At 44.3% G+C, this 23347-nt stretch overlaps 1 protein-coding gene across 1 annotated transcript in view; it reads right to left on the bottom strand.

The window, feature by feature from the left end:
• LOC124622175 (acetylcholinesterase-like) overlaps positions 1–21533 on the bottom strand; it is a 115816-nt gene extending 94283 nt beyond the window's left edge. The window contains exon 1 of the mRNA XM_047147818.1: positions 21244–21533. Within this exon, the coding sequence (XP_047003774.1) occupies positions 21244–21300 (57 nt within the window). The 5' untranslated portion in view covers positions 21301–21533. The remainder of the gene's footprint in view (positions 1–21243) is intronic.
• Positions 21534–23347: the final 1814 nt, after the last annotated feature.

Genomic DNA, 23347 nt, shown 5'->3' with positions numbered 1-23347 from the left:
ATCAGGGCTGGTGGAGGCTCTGTAATTGTGTGGGGCGTATGCAGTTGGAGTGACATGGGACCCCTGATAAGTCTACATACGACTCTGGAAGAGGACACGTACATAAACATGTCCATTGTGCATTCCGAGGAACTTGGGCAATTCCAGCAGAACAATGCTATAGCCCACACCTCCAGAATTGCTGGAGAGTGGCTCCAGGAACACCCTTCTGAGTTTAAACATTTCGATTGGCCACCAAACTCTGCAGATATGAACATTACTGAGCATATCTAGGTTGCCTTGCAACGTGCTTTTCAGAAGAGATCTCAACCCCTTAGTACTCTTACGGATTTATGGACAGCTCTGCAGAAATCATGGTGTCATTTCCCTCCAGACATTAGTAGAGTACGTGCCCCGTCGTGATGTGGCAAAAAAATGGCTCTGAGCACTATGGGACTTAACATCTGTGGTCATCAGTCCCCAAGAACTTAGAACTACTTAAATCAAACTAACCTAAGGACGTCACAAACATCCATGCCCGAGGCAGGATTCGAACCTGCGACCGTAGCAGTCGCGCGGTTCCGGACTGAGCGCTTAGAACCCGTGATGTGGCAGTTCTGTGTGCTCGGGAGGGTGGGGTGGCGGTGGGGGGGGGGGGGGGGGAGGAGTCCTACACGATATTAGGCAGGTGTACCAGATTGTTTGACTCTTCAGTGTAGAAGGATGGTGTCAGAATGCCGGTGTGGATGCGTTTGATTCCATTTTCTGACTTCTCGTAATACAAGATCGAATCAAATTTGTTAACAATATTGTCATCAATCTGTTCGCCGACACTCAGTTTTCCGGAATTACGTGTTATTCATACACTAAAAAATCTACTCAAATTAGTTAAGGATTTTACGTAGATGTGATATTTCGGGGAAATTGCAACGTTTAGTAAGTATACTATCAGAATGTTCCATATTCAAAAGAAATCATCATCGTAGAGTTATCGGATCATCTGCTCTCCCAGTCCTTGATCTGCCAACCCAATGGATCAGCCACGAAATTTAGCTACAGTGAAAGAACGTTGTGAGTACACCGCTTGCCGTACACTGTGTGATGGGGGATGCAGAGAAGAACAGATAATGTGTACAGTATGAAAGTATGAATAGCAGTCTGAGAGAGAATGCAAGGGAATACTTGTGGTAACAGCAATATCATGATGCTTGAGTAGTCCACAAGTTCAGCAGCAGTCTGCAATTCCGAGGACCGAATTGTCCCATGGGTGGCGGGAGGGGGGGATAAATGTGCGGCATCGGCCTTAGACGAGCCTTTGAACCAGTGGAGAGGTATGCAGGCCAGTCACCTACATGATTTTGTAGTTAGGCAGTGCGGTAATGCCTGGCGTAGCGTGCAGTAACGAGGCCTTATACCATCAGCAGTGGTCTAGATTGCAACATGCCACAGCACAACGCTGCGTTTCGGCAAGCCACTAAGTGACGCGATGCTACCTCACATCACATCCGGCCAGAGTGAGTACGTAGGCCCCAAGCTCATCTTGTGGCAGCAGATTCCATCGGCACCATGCATTTGATTGGCGCAGTCTCCGTGCCAGTCATCGGTCAAATGTGCCTCACAGATCACCATCATCAACTATGTGATGTCGCTAGTCTTTGAGCCGCCATCTAGCCCTGATGGTTCTGGGCTTCAGATAATGAGTCGAGTCGTGGCCACCCATTGACTGCCGTTGCTTTCTCAGTTTTCACTTGGGTCATCGGGGCGTTCCAGCCGCCTTGGTCGCGCGCAGTATACGTCGCTAGGATATCCTTTATTTTCTGACTTCAGTTTTTTCAGTTTTTTTGAATGCTCCCCCCCCCCCCCCCCCCCCCCAGTACCGCTTGGATGACTCTGAAACATCTCTGTACAAAATTCTGTGGTGGCCGAAGCACTATAACCCCATGCCCACTTCAGCGCGTAAGGAACACGATCTTCCACATTACTCACATTGCTCATAGATGTCACGCTCAGCTTAACAGTACGTGCACGTGCAGTGCAGTCAGTTGTTTATTTGTTCCCACTCGCGTCGCATTATATTTTTGGACAAAGCAAGAATTCTGACAAGAGCTATTCAGCATTGTACTCAAAAACTTATTAATCGGCTTTCAGAGTGGAGAAACTAGCAAAAAGCGCGAAAAGATGTCAAGATGTATTCAAACGCCGTCAAATTTATGAATAATTTGGACAATTTATTTGATGTCGCACTTTTCAATGCTCTACAAACAATCAAGCCGGAAAAAAGACATAATGTTTTTACTTCGACAGTGAGTGCCAGGTCGTAAAGCTTGATATTCAGTAGTAGACGGTGATGCTGTAGGTACAAGAGTAGGGGTGAGTGCAAAGAAAATTGAAATAACAAAACGCAAACGAAACAAAAGTGTACTCCATCTACGTCTACATTTTCTGCTTTACTTCCTTCTTCATTATCTCCAGATCAGATATGACATTTTCAAGTTAAGGTGAAATTAACGTTATTAGAACGTACTGACAGTTTGTTGGAGAATGCTGCAAGTCAAGGAACCGAACAGTGCTGAAAAATTAGCGGTTTTTTTCGATAGGTGACATTTGAATATAAGAGATTCTGCATAAATTCGGCAACAGCAGAGGGACTTGGTCACCATAATTTAGAGCTCTGTATTAATAAATCACTTCTTCATAGGGATGGGCAGAAGAAGAGATGAGAACAGTCTGAAACAATAAAGCCAGGTTTGTAGAACGATATTTCTAGAGTTCTTACCATTCATTGGGAAGGTAAACTGTAGACGTCATCACTGTTTAGTTTGAGGACAATGAACAACTCATTGGCTTTCCGGTGCTGAGGGCAACGTACAAACCCTCTGCTGCTGCACAACTGCCTTAAGCAATGGTCGTCCCAATGAGGCATACATCGTACTTGAACGCAAAATGGACAGGGAGTTGTTGTATCTACTATACCGTCATCACTTTCGTGAACTTATTTTGTGAAGGACACCGTGAAACAAGCAATCGTGACATACCAGTTACCAAACTGTTGAGATAAAACCAGTGTCAGTAATTTTGATTCTGGAAAGAATATTGTGGATTTGTTTTTTTAATGAGTAACAAATTAAGGAGATGTTAGGCTTCTATGAAAGTGAATTGGAGACTCCAAAAGTGAGAGGTGATTACAGTAAACTCGCAGATCTCCGTGTAAAAATTTTGGAAGCAGACTTTAGAAAAACTGAAAATATACTCTGCTGGAGCAATACGTCAAGAAAGATGCATGTTAAAAGCAATTTATTGCTTAATATGTTTCTGCTAATATCGTAGCTTGAACTATCCGCTAAAAATAAAAATACATTGAGAGATGTCTTTCTTTTCATCGTGAGTGCTTATGCCAAATCGTGGCTGCAGTGCAATGGAGCTGTAAAAGTTCCACGTCCGAATCTCTGCTTATTAGAAGAGCTGAGATCGTATGAAAGGACTGGTTCTATGATATCAAAACCGTCTGTAAAGAAATGTAGTCATCATTTGTCATATTTATCAGAATAGTTCTCTCCTTTATTGTTCTTTAATCATAAACCAGACGTGCACACCAACATCAAAAAGGCAGTAAATTTGGACAGGGAGAATCCACAACTCGAAAACAGATATGTTTCTTTCTGTGGAGAAGTGGATGGACGACTAGATGGTAAGCTTAATATTATTCTGATTACCATTTGTTATTGGTTTTCATTCTTAAAGTTATATATCCTTCCTCAAGCATGTTCCATATCAAGAAAGAGTAGCCTTCTGTTCTCCTCCTTGAAGATTATGGACGTTAGTTTTATTCAAGAATGCTCTCATAGGAGCTGAACGAGCAACACTTTATATTTACACACTACACGGACAGTTAAGGAGTTAAAAACTGTTGATGACCCTGCTGAAATGTGTGTTAAATTAATGCAAAATTTTTACGGATTGTTGACTGTAGACGAAGAGCAAAAGGAATTTGTATTCCGCAGTGTTCAAGAATATCGTAGACCGTACCCCGATTGCAAGAAAGAAGCACTGAAAAGAAAATATTTTCAAGAGCACTAATCGCATCCCGAAAAGCAAATAGGTATTTCATTTTGATGTATACAACCTTCAATAACTTTTGCACTGACTAAAATTAAAATTATCTGTATTAAAATTTGTCTCTCCAGTTGGCAATGATTAATGTCGTCCTACTGATATGAAATTTTTTCGTAGCCGGCCGCGGTTTCCGAGCGGTTCTAAGCGCTTCAGTCCGGAACAGCGCGACTGCTACGGTCGAAGATTCGAATCCTGCCTCGGGCATGGATGTGTGTGATGTCCTTAGGTTAGTTAGGTTTAAGTAGTTCTAAATTCTAGGGGACTGATGACCTCAGATGTTAAGTCCCATAGTGCTCAGAGCCATTTGAACCATTTGAACCATATTCGACTCCTGTATATTCTACATTTTCAAAATAACTTTATCAATCACGTTAGACATGTTACGCTACAGTACGTCTCGTACGAAGGCAGATAGTAATGACAAAAAAGTAGACAAAGAAGAGGACAACAACGATACAATTGTATGAAACGTGCTGTGACACAAGGAACTACTAGGTAATGATTACAGGTCATATATTGCTTCACAAATGCAATCTGATAACACACGTTTACCGTTAATGAAAATCGACGAGATAAAACATTTGATTTATATCCCTTATCTTCTCTACCGAGAGGGATAATGTGTTCCGGGTAACATGGACATCACTGATATTTCATAAACTCTGCAAGATGCCGAAACCATGTTTTCCGTGACTCAAACTACACAAAAGACAGAGAATTTTGCAATATACACAAAAACACTAAAGCATTTGTACCTTTTGCTAGAGGAAAAACATATTTTCTACAGGTATTTTCATTCCTGAAATGAGGACTAGAATAAATGCAACTGTGATTAATGTTTACAGAGGAAAGCACACATAGATACCCCTGCAAAGTTTAACATACGGTTATGAGTCTGAAATCTGCAGCAAAGTTCACTTTCAGCCCTATTTTGTGATACTCGCGTAGCAAGTTAGGAGAAGATCCGCTACACCCGATGACGCTCGTCTACAGCTCGTTGTCTGTGCCAGAACGTTGTCTTCATAGTTAGTGGTTCATGTAAGCAGCTATGAAACTCAGGGAGAGTCAATTACAAACATCGAACATCGAAAACGGTGCAGGAACATTTCCATTGTCCCTTCAGAATGCGGCCGAGAACTGTCATGAAGAAGGAAACGCATGACAGTTATTTTATGTGGGCTGCATGACATCAGACGAAATCTCACACCAGGCCTTCATACTTGGCGGGAGACACTACTGTTCTAGGTATATTTACGTGCTCACTGTGCGTTCAGAACTGAAAAGAGCGACGTGACACGATCGACAGGCATATTAGAGACACTTCCAAACACATCTGTGAAAAGCTGCATCGGGTTTTCCCTATGATTTCCATTTCGCACCCCATCGAACCATACTTTCCGAATAGCCCTCGTATTTTTCGAAACGTTTCGCTCAAAGCACTGAAAATATGTCAGAATACATTGGTACCAACTAAAGAGGTGCAATAGTAAAGACTACATTCATCCCCGGAGAAGCGGTGTTCAATTCTTTATCTACCGCTAAACCACTCCAGGTGAATGTAACGCATATTCCCTTGAATGAGCCTCATACTTGTACGGCTTAATTGGGCCATTGTTGTCATACCGCAAAATTTTAAAAATGTCAACGTTATTTACAATCCCAATTTCGGTAAGTAATGGCACACTTCGAGCTGCATCAGTGCAACTGCATTACTGTTAAGAGGATATCATCTTCGTGTCAACAGTGTTTACATCTTCCATGTATGCATTGACGTCATAGTAGTTATTACTTGAAAACAGCACAACAATCCTAATAGTAAATACACAGATTTAATAAAACTCCAGGTAAAACGTATTGCAACTTCCAAAATACTGCGGGGCTGTGGACACCATTAAACACATAATAATAACGCTAAATGACGATCTTCATTCCTTCGGACAGTCAGTTTTAGAATATTGGAAGACAAGTGCTGCAATTCGCTCCAAAAATACAGTTCTGTCATTATCTTTTGGAGGTACAAAAAAATAAATTAATATTTTCTTGGCGAACTATCATCATTACCATCGTTTCGCTACCAGACCAAAGATACGGAACATTGCTCCTTTATTGGCTCCTGTCAGCTGCTTTTTAGCATCAGTCAGCTCTCATATATGTCTCAGATTTCTCGAATGTCACTCCATTTTCTTCTTGCCTTTCATGTGGTCTACGCCTATGTAGCAAGAAAAGGAATACCTTCAAAGGGAGGAAACTTGATAATTCAGCCCGATGACAAGTCCTACCCATTTAAGGGGATTATTGTCATTAGGACCAGATTATTTCGTTCTTTATACACTGAAGATGCCTCGTGAGTCACTGACATGGCTAACGGAGGTGGCTTGAGTGCCTCAGCCGCAACCGACGGTTATCTCTGGAGAAGCAAGACAAACGAGCGTTTCCTGTGGAGGGGCAACAGCCTTTACAGTAGTTGCAGGAGCAACAGTTTGTCCTTGCAACACCAGCCAACATGCTGTGCTGGCACAGCGAACGGCTGAAATCAAGGGGAAACTACAGCCAGTACTTATCTCGAGGACATGCAGCTGCCGGCCGCTGTGGTCGAGCGGTTCTAGGCGCTTCAGTCCGGCACCACGCGGCTGCTACGGTTGCAAGTCCGAATCCTGCCTCGGGCATGGATGTGTGTAATGTCCTTAGGTTAGTCAGGTTTAAGTAGTTCTAAGTCTCGGGGACTGATGGCTTCAGATGTTAAGTCCTATAGTGTTTAGAGCCATTTGAACTGTTTTTGACATGCATCTCTACTGGGTGGTTAAATGATTCTGGCATCCTATTGGGTAAAATATTCGGAGGTAAAATAGTCCCCCCATTCGAATCTACAGGCGAGGACTACTCAGAATGATGACGTCCATCAAGAAAAATTAAACAGGCATTCTACGGATCAGAGAGTGGAACGCTAGGTCCCTTAATTTCGTAAGTAGGTTAGGAAACCTAAAAATAGAAATGAATAGGTTGAAGTTAGATATAGTAGTGATGATCAGTGGCAGGATGAACAGGACTTTTGGTCAGGTGTGTACATGATTATAAATGCAAAACCAAATAGAGGCAATACAGGAGTAGATGCTAATAATGAACAATAAAATAGGAATGCACGTAAAGTACTATGAGCAAGACAGTGAACATATCTTCGAAGCCAAGATAGAGGCAAAGCCAACACTAACCAGAGTAGTACAAGTTTATATCCCCCTAGCTCCTTAGATGATGAAGATATTGAAAGGATGTGTGATGAGGCAAGAGAAATTCTTCAGATAGTTAAGGAAGACGAAAACTCAGTTGTGATGAATGATAGGAATTCGGTACTAATTAGAGGAAGGAAAGGAAAAACAGTGGGAGAATATGGAAAGGGGGAGAAAATGAAAGACGGTGCCATCTGGCAAAATTTTACACAGAGCACAATCAACACTTAGTTTAACTTCGTGAAAGAACATAGTATAGGTCGAAGAGGTATGGAGACCCTTGACGGTTTCAGGCTGATTGTATAATGGGGAGACTGTTATTTCAGAACCAGATTTTAAACTACAAGACTTATTCGGTGGCAGATATGGACTCTGAACACAATTTCTTGATCGTGAAATGTAAATTAAAACTGAAGAAATTCCAAAAAGGTAGGAAATTAAGGTGATGGGATATGGATAAGTTGAAAGAATCATAAGTTGTTAAGAGCATCAGAGGGAGCATTGGGTAACGACTGACTGCAACAGGCGAAAGGAACATACACTCAAGCTTATAAATTAGAGATAATGCTGATACACGGTGAAACAACGCTCTGGTGGGCGGTTTGCGGGTTTAAATCACCTCAGGGTATGACCATGTGGTGCATTTGACATGCAGTCGTCGCACGGTGGCGCTGACAGCAGTCCACATATGCAGAGGTGTGTTGGTGCATGTCAGAGTACGGTGCAGCGAGTAAGTGTGCAGACGTTTTCAGATGTGCTAATGGTGACTGTGTGTTAAAAATGGCTCAAAGAACACATATTGATGACGTTAAGATGGGTAGATTACTAGGGCGACTGGAGGCTGGTCAAACACAGCAGGTCGTAGCACAGGCACTCCATATGCCAGAAAGTGTGATCTCAAGATTATGGCAACGATTCCAGCAGACAGAAAACGTGTCTAGGCGTTACAGTATGGGACGTCCACAGTGTACAACACCACAAGAAGATCGAGCTCTCACCATCAGCGCCCGCAGACGGCCACGGAGTACTGCAGGTAGCCTTGCTCGGGACTTACCGCAGCCACTGGAACAGTTGTCTCCAGACACACAGTCTACAGACGACTGAACAGACATGGTTTATTCGCCCGGAGACCTGCAAGGTGCGCTCCACTGACACCTGGTCACAGGAGAGCCCGTAAAGCCTGGTGTCAAGAACACAGTACATGGTCATTGGAACAGTGGTCCCAAGTTACGTTCACGGACGAGTCCTCGTTTACTCTGAACAGTGATTCTCGCCGGGTTTTCATCTGGCGTGAACCAGGAACCAGATACCAACTCCTTAATGTCCTTGAAAGGGACCTGTATGGAGGTCGTGGTTTGACGGTATGGGGTGGGACTATGATTGGTACACGTAGAGCCTTGCATGTCTCCGACAGAGGAACTGTAACAGGTCTGGTGTATCGGGATGTCATTTTGCCTTTTTAGGGGTGCAGTGGGTCCACCCTCCTCCTGATGGATGATAACGCACGGCCCCACCGAGATGCCATGGTGGAGGGGAACCTTGAAACAGAAGATATCAGGAGAATGGAGTGGCCTGCCTGTTCTCCAGACCTGCACCGCATCGAGCACGTCTGGGATGCTCTCGGTCGACGTATCGCTGCACGTCTTCAAACCCCCTACGACACTTCAGGAGCTCCGAAAGGCACTGGTGCAAGAATGGGAGGCTATACCCGACAGCTGCTCGACCACCTGATACAGAGTATGCCGACCCGTTGTGCGGCGTGTGTGCGTGTGCATGGTGATCATATCCCATATTGATGTCGGGGTACATGCGCGTTTTGTAGCACATGTGTTTCGGGACCTTTTTCTCAACTTATCACCAATACCGTGGACTTACAGATTTATGTCGTGTTTGTTCCCTATGTGGCTATGTTGTTAGCGCCAGTTGTGTTTAGTGCCACGTTGTGTGGCACCACCTTCTGCAATTATCATTAATTTATGAGCATGAGTGTAGTAGATGATGAAAGGGTAGCTTTGAAAGGTGAAAGGCAATAAAGGATCAAACAGTTAAAAAGACAAGGCCTAGTGGAAATTCTTGGGTATCGCAGGAGATAATAAATTTAATTATTAAAAGAAAATATTAGTAGCAAATGAAGCAGGCGAAAACAAATACAACCGCCTAAAAAGTGAGACAGAGTATGTGCAAAACGGCTAATCAGGAATTACCAGAGAACAAATTTAATATTACAAAAGCATGTACACCAGGGGAAAGACAGCTGCCGCCTGCAGGAGAATTAAGCAGGTCTCTGGAGAAAAGAGAGGCAGCTGAATGAATATCAAAAACTCAGATGGAAACCCTGTACTAAGCAGAGAAGGGGAAGTTGAAAGGTGGAAGGATTATGTAAAGGGCCCATAGAAGGGAAGTAATTAGAAGGTAATATTACAGAAAGGGGAGAGGACGTAGATGAAAATTAGAGGTAGGTATGATACTGCGAGAACAATTTTACATAACACTGTAAGGCCTAAGACGAAACAAGGCCCTGGAGAACACGTGATTCCCTCAGACTTGTTGATACCTTTGTGAGAGCCAGCCATGACAAAACTAATCCACCTGGTGTGCGAGGTATGTCATACAAGAGAAATACCCTCAGACTTTAACAAGAATAGAATAAATCCATTTCCAAAGAAAGTAGGTTGTGGTAGGTATGAATATTATCGGAATATCAGTTTAATAATTCACGGCATCATTATTTACAGAAGAATGCAAAAACTCGTAGTAGCCGACCTCGGGGAAGATCAGTTTGGGTTCCGGAGAAATGTTGCAACACGCGAGGCAATGCACACCCTACGGTTGATAATGTAGCTTAAAGAAAGGCAAACCTACTTCATAGCTTTTGTAGAGTTAGTGAAAGCTTTTGTCAAAGTTGAGCGGAACACACTCTTTGAAAATTTGAAGACAGAAGGGGTAAAACACAGCGAGAGAAAGAGTGTATACAACTTGTACAGAAACCAGTCAGCTGATGTAAGAGTCGAAGGACTTGACAAGGAAGCAGCCGTTGATAGGGGAATGAGACAAACATGTAGACTATCTCCGAAGCTATACATCATGTACATTGAGCAAACAGTAAAGGAAGATAAAGAAAAATTTGGAAAGGTATTGAAGTTCAGAAAGAAGAAGTAAAATTTTTGTGGCTGGCCAGTGACATTGAAATTCTGTCAGAGAGAGCAAAGTACTTGGAAGTGCAGTTCAACGGAATGGGAAATGTCTTGAACGAAAGATATAAAATGAATATTAACAGAAGCAAAACAAGGATAATTGAATGTAGTCGAACTAAATCAGGCGATACTGAGGGAATTAGATTCGGGAATGAGACACTACACTCCTGGATATTGAAATAAGAACACCGTGAATTCATTGTCCCAGGAAGGGGAAACTTTATTGACACATTCCTGGGGTCAGATACATCACATGATCACACTGACAGAACCACAGGCACATAGACACAGGCAACAGAGCATGCACAATGTCGGCACTAGTACAGTGTATATCCACCTTTCGCAGCAATGCAGGCTGCTATTCTCCCATGGAGACGATCGTAGAGATGCCGGATGTAGTCCTGTGGAACGGCTTGCCATGCCATTTCCACCTGGCGCCTCAGTTGGACCAGCGTTCGTGCTCGACGTGCAGACCGCGTGAGACGACGCTTCATCCAGTCCCAAACATGCTCAATGGGGGACAGATCCGGAGATCTTGCTCGCCAGGGTAGTTGACTTACACCTTCTAGAGCACGTTGGGTGGCACGGGATACATGCGGACGTGCATTGTCCTGTTGGAACAGCTAGTTCCCTTGCCGGTCTAGGAATGGTAGAACGATGGGTTCGATGACGGTTTGGATGTACCGTGCACTATTCAGTGTCCCCTCGACGATCACCAGTGGTGTACGGCCAGTGTAGGAGATCGCTCCCCACACCATGATGCCGGGTGTTGGCCCTGTGTGCCTCGGTCGTTTGCAGTCCTGATTGTGGCGCTCACCTGCACGGCGCCAAACACGCATACGACCATCATTGGCACCAAGGCAGAAGCGACTCTCATCGCTGAAGACGACACGTCTCCATTCGTCCCTCCATTCACGCCTGTCGCGACACCACTGGAGGCGGGCTGCACGATGTTGGGGCGTGAGCGGAAGACGGCCTAACGGTGTGCGGGACCGTAGCCCAGCTTTATGGAGACGGTTGCGAATGGTCCTCGCCGATACCCCAGGAGCAACAGTGTCCCTAATTTGCTGGGAAGTGGCGGTGCGGTCGCCTACGGCGCTGCGTAGGATCCTACGGTCTTGGCGTGCATCCGTGCGTCGCTGCGGTCCAGTCCCAGGTCGACGGGCACGTGCACCTTCCGCCGACCACTGGCGACAACATCGATGTACTGTGGAGACCTCACGCCCCACGTGTTGAGCAATTCGGCGGTACGTCCACCCGGCCTCCCGCATGCCCACTATACGCCCTCGCTCAAAGTCCGTCAACTGCACATACGGTTCACGTCCACGCTGTCGCGGCATGCTACCAGTGTTAAAGACTGCGATGGAGCTCCGTATGCCACGGCAAACTGGCTGACACTGACGGCGGCGGTGCACAAATGCTGCGCAGCTAGCGCCATTCGACGGCCAACACCGCGGTTCCTGGTGTGTCCGCTGTGCCGTGCGTGTGATCATTGCTTGTACAGCCCTCTCGCAGTGTCCGGAGCAAGTATGGTGGGTCTGACATACCGGTGTCAATGTGTTCTTTTTTCCATTTCCAGGAGTGTAGAAGTAGTAGATTAGTTTTAGTACTTCGGTAGTAAAATAACTGATGATGGCCGAAGGAGAGAGGATAGAAAATGTAGATTGGTTACAAGAAGAAAAGTGTTTCTCAAGAAGAGAACTCTGTTAACTTCAAATATATGTTTAAGCCTTAGAAGTTTTATCTGTAGGCATTTGTATGGAATGTAGCCTTAGATGGAAGTGAAACACGGATAATAAGCGATTGCGACAAGAAGAGAACAGAAGCTTTTAAATGTGATGTTGCAGAAGAATGCTGAAGATTATATAGGTGGATCGTACAACTAATAAGGAGGTACTAAACAAAATCGGGGAGAAAAATTTGTGGCATAAGTTGATCAAAAGAATGTCTCTGCTGATAGGATACATCGTGAGGCGTCAAGGAATCGTCAAATTATCAGTTTAGCAATGGAGGGAGATGTGTGTTTTTGTGTGTTTGTCGGAAGGGGGAAGGGGGGGGGGGAGGGTTGATACTTGAGGAGGCAGACCAAGACGAGTTCAATAAGCAGGTTCAAATGGATGTGGGTTGCAGTAGCTATTCTGAGATGAGACTTGCACCGTATAGATTAGCGTGGAGAGCTGCATCAAAGCAGTCTTCGGACCGCTGCTACATCATACACTGGTAGGTCAAAACATTATGACCACGTGCTTAAGGGCGTGTTGGTCCGCCATTGGAAAGCAACGTAAAATCGTCGTTCCGCGGCGTGGGTTCAACAAGTAGCTGATAGGCCTTCGGTGGTACATAGCACCAGATGTCAACGAACATATAACGCAGTTCCCGTAATTTACAGATCAGTGGTTTCAGAGAACGGAACGGGTACCCAGTAGTGTCTTAGATCTGTTACATCGGGTTCTGATCAGCAAATCCGAATCAAGTGACCAACAGACAACCTGAGTTAACTATTATGCTCTTGAAAGCGCTGTAGGATGTTTCTCGCCCCGTAGTGGAGACATTTATCATGTTGGAAGGTGCCATTGCCGTCCCAGGTAAACATCAGACATGAAGGGTTGCAGGTGATCCGAAATAATCTTCAAGGAATCCAAAACTATCATGGTGTCTTGGATTACTACAACAAAAACCGTGAACATCCAGGTGAATGTCCAATATAGCTTCATAGTGCCCCCACCATCATGCGTCCGATGCACAGTGTACGTTTCGAGCAACCATTCACTTGAATGACGGCGTATAAGAGCACGATGATCGACTTTGCGTAACAAGAAACGGATTCATTCAATCAGGTGACACGTTTCCATCGCAATGATCCACTGCCCACAGCAGTCGTTATGGGCAATGTCGTTCGTTCAACGTGGAAAAGCATAGCCGCCGTCTGCTGTGGAACTCGGTGTTCAACAATAGACACTGAACGGCGTGATCCAGGACAACTGTGTCTGCACCAGCACCGTATTCTGTCGTCAGATGTGCCATCGTTCGCCACCTACCCTGCTTTACAGAACAGGGAAGCTTTCAACCTACACGTTCTGTGAGGACACGTGGACGTCCGACACCTTGTCGCCTACTGGTGGTTTCAACGTCTTCAACCACTTTCTGTACATGATTACAACAGAAGCACAAAAACAGCTGGCCAAATTCACCGTTTCCGAGGTGCTCGTTCCAAATGCCGGGCCGTAACACGCTTGCACTACCTGATCAAAAGTAACCGAACGCCTATTGGTGTGAATTAATGTCGGCTGTGACCAGCCTCATCGATTATAAAGGCTTGAAACCTGCTGGAGACACTTCCAACGTGATGTCTGAATCTCTGTGGAGGAGTGTCAGCCCATTCTTCCTCAAGAGCCGAAACCAGACAAAGTAGTGATGTTGGACTTTGGGGTATGGAGCCGAGTCGAAGATCTGACTCAGTCCAAATGCTCTCCATTGGGTTCACACCGAGACTCTGGGCAGGCCAATCCACTGCAGGAACGTTGCTGTCCACAAACCATTGTCTCATCGATGCTGCTTTATGACAGAGTGCAATGAAACAATCATGCCCTCGAGCTGTTTCTCTGATGTACGCAGTGCACTATGGCGTAAAATGTGTTTCACATTCTGCGTTTTCTTAAGTGAAGTAGGATAACCACATTGTAATCTCACCCACACCGTAACATCACCTACTTCACTGTTCGCACTACACATAGTGGCAGGTAATGTTCTCCAGCCATTCGTCAGATCCAAACCCATCCACCAGACTGCCACAGGGTACAGCGTGATTCATCACTCCAAATAATTCGTTTGAACTCGCCCACTGCCCAATGCTCTTCACTCCACTTCAAGGGTCGCTTGACACTCACTACATAAGTGTGAGGCGTATAGGGAGTCGCTCGTTCATTGTACCCCATTCTTTGTTTCGCCATACGCCCAGTCACTGTGCTGCCGGGACTGCTGGTAGCCCTGTGGAACTTAGTAGTGATTTCTTACGCTGATTTCATGCGTTTTTATAGCCACCGTCCGAAATTCTCGACGGTCCCTATCCACTGGTACATGACGTCATCTTGATCTCAGTTTGCGGATTTTCATTCACTTTTCCACTTCACAATCAGATAACCAATGCTCGACTTGGGTAGCTTTAGAAAGGCTGAAATGTCGCTCCTGGATTTAATGACTAGCTCACGTTCGAAGTAAGTACTCATCTTTTAACCTACCAATTCTGCTGTTTCTCTACTGACAACACAGTACTCTTCGCTTTCTTTTACACTGGCGAATGCGCATATCGCGAATCTAGTGGCCAATTCCGCATTACGTAGGGGTGTCCGGATACCCTGGATCAAAAAGTGTACTCTGGAAGCCAATGCATATTACACGGCTAAGGGTACATAGTACCAGTGTAACCCATTTCTTTAGTACTCCATTCGCGTATCAAGCAGTGGAAAACTGACCTCTCAGTATATCTCTAAAGGCCGTAATGTTGCTTATTTCATTCTCGCTATCCTTAGGCAACATAGACGTCAGCAACAGCATAATGACCGCACAGTCTTCTTTAGATATTTCTCTAAATTTACTCTATAGGGGTACACTAATTATTTGCATATCCCAGCAAACCCCATTTGACGTTTGTAGCATGTCACCTACACGGTGTTGCTATATTCACGGCCAGCAGTGTATCCCCCATTCTATGAGTGACTGAAGTATTCTTTACGCTCATTTGTTTCCCCCCATCTCCGCACTCAGATAAAACAAGAAGGCACTTTCCATATGATATATGTCACCGTGGTTATTGGTTTTAGTCTGTTGTACAAGCTCTCACCTTTGGAACCATGTCTCTTAGGCGAGAATCGAGGTTCTATTCTCTGTCTGTCCGTGCTGATGTATGTTGTCCACTTGCGGTAAATCTCGGAATGGTTCGCATAACAAGGCCACCGGCGATGCATTTGTTCATCCTTGTCCAGCTGACCTGAACGTAGGCAAGCCTAAAGCTATGACCTCCTTGTTTCAAACCTTCAATCTTGATTAGTGCAATGTCCCTCTGCCCCACGACACATTCAGTGATTTAACAACGGTACAATGCAACAGGCCTGTCTATTCCTTACGAATGATGTAACATCACACGACTTATCTGTAAGCGACACTCATTTGGACATCTGCCACTTATCAGCCACAGCCTCAACAGGCACTTGTGACACTCTTATCAGCTGCATTTATTGTTGCTTCCCACAGCGTACAGAGTCAGATAAACAATGTCAATCGAGTAAAGGTACTAGAGAGGTAGTCCTGACGTTGTGCTTGGTAATGGAAGCAAAGTGAAGAAAAATCAAGACGTGCTCATACGATTTATCGACCTAGAAAAAACGTTGGACAGCGTAAAACGGTATTAGATGTTCGAATTCTGAGAAAAATAAGAATAAGTTATACGTAAAGTCGAGTAACGTACAGTACGCACAAGAAACAAGAGCAGACAGTAAGAATGGAAGAAAATGAACGAAGTGAACAGATTAAAAATGGTGTACGACAGGGCTGCAGTCTTTCGTCCTTACTGTTCAATCTATGCATAGAGGAAGCAATGACGGAAATAAAAGAAAACTTCAAGAGTGGGATTAAAATTCAGGGTGAAAGCAATTCAATGTTAAGATTCGCTGATGACATTGTTATCCTCAGAGAGGGTGTAGAAGAATTACAGGATCTGCTGAATGGAATTAACAATAAAATGAGCACATAATACGGACTGAGAGTAAGCGGAAGAAAGAGGAAAGTAATCAGCAGTAGCAGAAATGAGAGTAGTAAAGGCATTACAAGCAGACTACCACAAGCGAAGAGGGCATTCCTGGCCAAAACAAGTGTACTAGTATCAAACATAGGCCTTAATGTGAGGAAGAAGTTTCATAAAATTTACGTTTGGTGCGCAGTATTGTACAGGGCGAATATTAATGAAACCTAAAAACTTCAACAACAGATTCCTGACTGGAAATGGAGCAAAAAAATGTACTATGACCTTGTATCCGGAGATGTATCGTTGCCGCGGAAAATGGCTATGACGAATGAAAGTTCCTCTGACCTCGCGCCGTATGTATGTTGCAGGCTGTCTGATTGACGCAGCGTGCTGTAAACAGCAGAATGGTCCGGTATTCATACTTGGAACAAGCCGAGATGGTGTTTGTGTACGTCCAACCACATGGAAACGATCGAGAGGAAGCACGGCTACACCAAAACAAGTACCCTCACAGACACCACCCACATCACACAACACTTCAGGCCCTTTCTGGGCGTTTGTGTGATCATGGGTCCTTTCACACAGACGATCGTGCAGGGAGGCGTCGAACTGTGCGTACACTAGATTTGAAGGACCGGGTTCTGCAGGATACTGAGACGAACCCTAGTACAAGCTCCAGGCAAGTGGCCCGCCAACATAGTGAAAGCCAAAGTACGATTATGTATATCCTGCATGACAACCGATACTATCCCTATCACCTAAATCCCATGAACGCCACTTTGAACATCTTTCGTGAGGTGGATGCGATGCAGCTCTGTATCTGTGTTCCGAGACGATTTGTTGTCGTTGCACGCTCACCGTCCATTTCCAGACGCAAGTTCATAGCACCTTTTCTCCTCCATTTCGTTTCAGGAACCCGTCCCTGCAGTTTGTTCGTTTTATTGATGTTTACCCTGTATGGTAGTGAATCAGGGGCAATGGGAAAACCGGAACAGAAGAGAACGTGGTGCTACAGAAGAAAATTGAAAGCTAGGTGGACTGATAAACTAAGGAATGAGGACGCCCTCCGTAAAATGGACGGAGAAAGGAACGTAAGGAAAACACTCACTAGAAGAAGGAACTTTATGATAGGACATGTGTTAAGACGTCAGGGAATAACCTCCATGTACTAGAAGCGGCCGTAGAGGTTAAAAACTATAGGGAAAGACATATAAAAAATCCAACGTGTTCAATTTCGTACTCTCGATTATTTAAGGAATAGGTGTTTACTGGTATATGTATAATGCATAATCACTTCTACAATGACTGTTCTGCCTAATGTTTACCATTAGTAAAGTTAGATATGGTTTCATATTGAAGATCTTCGTTGTAAAAATGATAAGGGATAGTCGATGAGAAACAGAGTTACTGCATGTAAAAAGTGGTAAGTGATGTGCCTTTTCATATTAGTTGATGGTTCCACGATAAATCGAGAGACAGAGGTTCTCTCTCTCTCTCTCTCTCTCTCATTTCAGTTTCTCGCTAACTTCAACTTCGTCATGATGTCTGCACATAAACAGAGATAAGTGAACAAAACATGTATCTCGGTAATCGGCGATGTTTGTACCAGAAAAATCCTTCCAGGAAAGATTTGTACGAATCCGAGGATGCTGTGGACAACTAAGGCTCGGGTAAAAATCTGACTGAAAATGCTCTGGAAAAGTTGCTGCTATTCAGATAAATGTGAATATTCATTTAAGAAAGTAAACAAAGTTAAGTTTTGTCCCCACCACAATTTATGTGAATTTAGGTGACAGAATGACGGTAGGAGTGTTAAATGTCACCCTAACATGGTTTATACGCTGTAGTAAGGTTCATGCTAAACTTAATTTTTTGTTGTGCTGAACCATGCTTACTTGTTCACTTTTTGTGATTGTTATACTTCGTAATAGGTGGATATGGACTGGGGGGAAGGAATGAAGGAGGAAGCCGTCTGGAACAATTTTGCACACATCATAATTAAGCATAGCTAACGCTTGGTTTAAGAATCATGCAAGAAGGTTGTACACGTGGAAGAGACCTGGAGACACAGGAAGGTTTCAGATTGATTATATAATGGTAAGACAGAGATTTCGGAACAAACTTTTAAATTGTAAGACGTTTCCTGGGGCTGATGTGGACTCTGATCACAATTTATTCGTAGATTAAATCTGAAGAAACTGCAAGAAGATAGAAAGTTAAGGAGATGAGACCTGGATAAACTGAAAGAACCAGAGGTTGCAGAGAATTTGAGAGGGAGTATTATGGATCGATTGACAAGAACATGGAATAGGAATACAGGCGAAGAAGAATGGGCAGCTTTGAGAGATGAAATAGTGAAGGCAGCAGAGGGTCAAGTAGGTGAAAAGACGAGGGCTAGTAGAAATCCTTGGGTAAGACAACAGATATTGAATTTAACTGATGAAAGGAGAAAATATAAAAACACAGTGAATGAAGTAGGCGAAAGGGAATAAAAGCTTCTGATGAACGAGATTGAAAAGAAATGCAAAATGGCTAATCAAGAACGGCTAGAGATCAAGTGTAAGAATTTAGAAGCATACATCACTAGATCAAAGATAGACGCTGCCTACAGAAAAATTAAAGAGAGCTTGGTGAAAAGGGAACCACCTATATGAGTATCAAGAGCTCAGATGGAAAATCAGTCCTAAGCTAAGAAGGGAAAGCGAAAGGTGTAAGGAGTGTATCGACGGTCTATACAAGGGTAATATTACTTGCGGGTAGTATTATGGAAATAGGAGAGGACGTAGATGAAGAGGAGATGGGAGGTATGATACTGCGTGAAGAATTTGACAGAGCACTGAAAGACTTCAGTCGAAACAAGGCCCCGGACGTAGACAACATTCCGTTTGAACTACTGATAGCTTTGGGAGAGCCAGCTATGACAAAACTCTTCCGTCTGGTGAGCAAGATGTATGAGACTGGCAAAATATCCCCAGACGTCAAGAACAATATAATAATTCCAATTACACAGAAAGCAGGTGCTGACAGGTGTGAAAATTACCGAACTATCACCTTAAGAAGTCACGGTTGCAAATTACTAAAATGAATTCTTTACAGAAGAATAGAAAAACTGGTAGAAACTGATCTTGGGGAAGATCAGTTTGGATTGCGGAGAAATATAGGAACACGTTAGGCAATACTGACCCTAGGACTCCTCGTAGAAGATAGGTTAAGGAAAGGCAAATCTGCTTTAACAGCCTTTGTAGACACAGCGAAAGCTTTTGATAACGTTGACTGAAATACTCTCTTTCAAATTCTAAAGGTGTCAGGGGTAAAATACAGGTAGCGAGAAGCTATCTACAATTTGTACAGAAACCAGGCGATAGTTATACGAGGGACTTGAATGGAAAGCAGTGAGTGGTTGAGGAGAGAGTGTCCCGATGTTATTCAGTTTGTGCATTGAACAAGCAGTAAAGGAAACCAAAGAAAAATTAGAAGTAGGAATCAAAAACTAGGGAGTAGAAATAAAAACTTTGTGGTTTGCCGATGACATTTTAATTCTCTCACATACAACAAAGGACTTCGAAGAGCAATTGAACGGAATGGAGAGTGTCCTGGAAGGACGACATAACATGAACATCAACGAAAGCAAAACTGTGATAATGGAAAGCAGTCGAATTAAAATGATGTTATGTTGAGGGAATTAGATAAGGGAATGAGACACTTAAGGCAGCAGATGAGTTTTGCCATTTCGGTAGCAACATAACTGACGATGGTCGAAGCAGAGAGGATACAAAATACTGACTGGCAATGGCAAGGAAAGCATTTCTGAAGAAGAGAAATTTGTTGACATCGAATATGGATTTAAGTGTCAGGAAGTCTTTCCTGAAAGTATTTGTATGGAGTGTAGCCATACATGGAAGAGAAACATGGACGATAAATATTTTAGAGAAGAGAATAGAAGCTTTCGAAATCTGGTGCTACAGAAGAATGCTGAAGATTAGATGGGTAGATCACGTAACTAGGAGACACTGAATAGATTTGGGGTGAAAAGAAATTTGTGGCATAACCTGACTCGAAGAAGAGATAGGTTGGTAGGACGCATCCCAAGACGTCAAGGGTTTACCAGTTCAGTACTAGAGTGAAGCAGGGGTGAAGGGGGGGGGGGGGGGTAAAAGTCGTAGAGGGAGACCAGGAGATAATTACAGCAAGCAGTTTCAGACTCAGACGGATGTAGGTTACATTAGTTACTCGGAGGTGAAGAAGCTTGCACAGTATAGAGCAGCAATGAAAGAGCCGCTTCAAAGCAGTCTGCATACTGAAGACCACAACAGCAACAACATATTTCATTAATGCACAAATTGTTTAGGCCCATCTTATAGTATCAAAAACTGAAACATTCCGGACCTTTTACACCCGTAATTTTGGGAAGTTTCGCAGCAATGTTTCGCTAATTCGCACAGCAAGTAAGTCAACGCTAACCCATGCCAAGTGCACCCAGTTTTCAAGCAAACAATGTTAAGTTCCCAATGAAGAATTTTTAATAATAAAATTTAGTACGAAATTCAGCATTTGAAAAATTCGGCGTTACTGTAGATGTTGTATTTAAAACAATGTCATAATCGAATAAGAAAATCACATTGCACGTAATCGAAATGTGTTATTTATGATATTTTGCTGAAACTTAACTGTGCAGTTTATCAAAATAACCAACTCGACCCTTACCATTGTTTACAGCCGATGTTTTGAATTAGTGTCTTTGGAATTTCAGATATCAACATAATTACTGTTTAAACTTTTGCGATGGATTGTATCTGACGTTTGACGTACAACAATTTAGAAGTGGACTTGGCCATACATGTACTAAACTTAGGGAAGAATGGTCATTGTTGGAATCGTGATGCTAAGATTTTGTTACCTGATGATGGTCTAGTTGATCGAAACTGTGTAGCACAATAAAGAGATGCACTGAGCATGTGTTTTTGTGTTACGTAGAAACAACGTTTTTACTCACATGGGAAGAGGTGTAAAAGCTGATGATGATAAAGACGATAGTCGCGAGGAGCTTCATGTTGACCTCTGTACGGGAGAGGTGAGATCTGTCAGCTGGACGGACGCGCACTGATGTCCACCCGTGCCGGTCGGCTATTGTTATAGCCGCGCGTACGCCGGCTCTTTATCTCCCGCTTCCAAATCTGGCGGCCACGCTCGAGCTATCATATGGAGTGACGCCGGCCGGCCCGTGCAGCTCGGTGAGCCAGTTTCACAAGAGCGGAGGCGCGCGGCTGCTCCGCCTGCATCCGTCCCGCGACCCGCACTACGCGACACCGGCCCGTCCGCCGGAAACCCCCTGGCCGCGCCTCGCGGCAGCCTTGCGCAAACCTTGGCACCTTAACCTTAACAGCGGTGAGCGGGAACAGTATCCGCGCTGGCTGTAGGCGCGCTTCGTGCTGGCGTGGCGGAATAAATTAACGTAATCACCCGCTCAGTGTTGTGAACCGGTCCGAGGACTTTTAGGTCGTTTGTTTGTGGATTTCACGGTGGAACTTTTCACCACCAGCTAGTCTCAGATAACGCCATCACGCCAGTAGCACTTCACTGACTGATACACTACCGGCCATTAAAATTGCTACACCAACAAGAAAAATCAGATGAAAAACGGGTATTCATTGGACAAATATATTATACTAGAACTGACATGTGATTACATTTTCACGCAATTTCGGTGCATAGATCCTGAGAAATCAGTACCCAGAACAACCACCTCTGGCCGTAATAACAGCCTTGATACGCGTGGGCATTGAGTCAAACAGAGCTTGGATGGTGTGTACAGGTACAGCTGCCCTTGCAGCTTCGACACCATACAACAGTTCATCAAGAGTAGTGACTGGCGTATTGTGACGAGCCAGTTGCCGACCACCATTGACCAGACGTTTTCAATTGGTGATAGATCTGGGGAATCTGCTGGCCAGGGCAGCAGTCGAACATTTTCTGTATCCAGAAAGGCCCGTACAGGACCTGCAACATGCGGTCGTGCATTATCCTGCTCAAATGTAGGGTTTCGCAGGGATCGAATGAAGGGTAGAGCCACGGGTCGTAAAACATCTGAAATGTAACGTCCACTGTTCAAAGTGCGATCAATGCGAACAAGAGGTGATCGAGACGTGTAACCAATGGCATCCCACACCACCACGCCGGGTGATACGCCAGTATGGCGATGACGAATACACGCTTCCAGTGTGCGTTCACCGCGATGTCACCAAACACGGATGCGACCATCATGATGCTGAAAACAGAACCTGGATTCATCCGAAAAACTAACGTGCGCCCAGGTTCGTCGTTGAGTACACCATCGCAGGCGCTCCTGTCTGTGATGCAGCTTCAACGGTAACCGCAGCCATGGTCTCCGAGCTGATAGTCCATGCTGTGCAAACGTCGTCGAACTGTTCGTGCAAATGGTTGTTGTCTTGAAAACGTCCCCATCTGTTGGCTCAGGATCGAGACGTGGCTGCACGATCTGTTACAGCCATGCGGATAAGATGCCTGTCATCTCGACTGCTAGTGATACGAGGCCGTTGGGATCCAGCACAGCGTTCCGTATTACCTTCCTGAACCCACCGATTCCATATTCTGTTAACAGTCATTGGATCTCGACCAACGCGAGCAGTAATGTCGCGATACGATAAACCGCAATCGCGATATGCTACAATCCTACTTTCATCAAAGTCGGAAACGTGATGGTACGCATTTCTCCTCCTTACACGAGGCATCAGAACAGCGTTTCAGCAGGCAACGCCGGTCAACTGCTGTTTGTGTATGAAGAATCGGTTGAAAACTTACCTCATGTCAGCACGTTGTAGGTTCGCCACCGACGCCAACCTTGTGTGAATGCTGTGAAAAACTAATCATTTGCATATCACAGTATCTTCTTCCTGTCGGTTAAATTTCGCGTCTGTAGCACGACATCTTCGTGGTGGAGCAATTTTAATGGCCAGTAGTGTACATTCACTTACCGTGCTGGAGCACAAGTTTTTAGAGTGTTTCCGTAAGTTTAATAAATACAACAGATGCTGCAGTCATTAATAATATATTCCCCTTCACTATTTACAACGCTCTGC

This window comes from Schistocerca americana, chromosome 7 (assembly GCF_021461395.2).
Source record: "Schistocerca americana isolate TAMUIC-IGC-003095 chromosome 7, iqSchAmer2.1, whole genome shotgun sequence".
Taxonomy (NCBI): Eukaryota; Metazoa; Arthropoda; class Insecta; order Orthoptera; family Acrididae; genus Schistocerca; species Schistocerca americana.
Note: the sequence above shows the minus strand (reverse complement) of the source record. Positions and strands in the feature narration are given on the sequence as shown.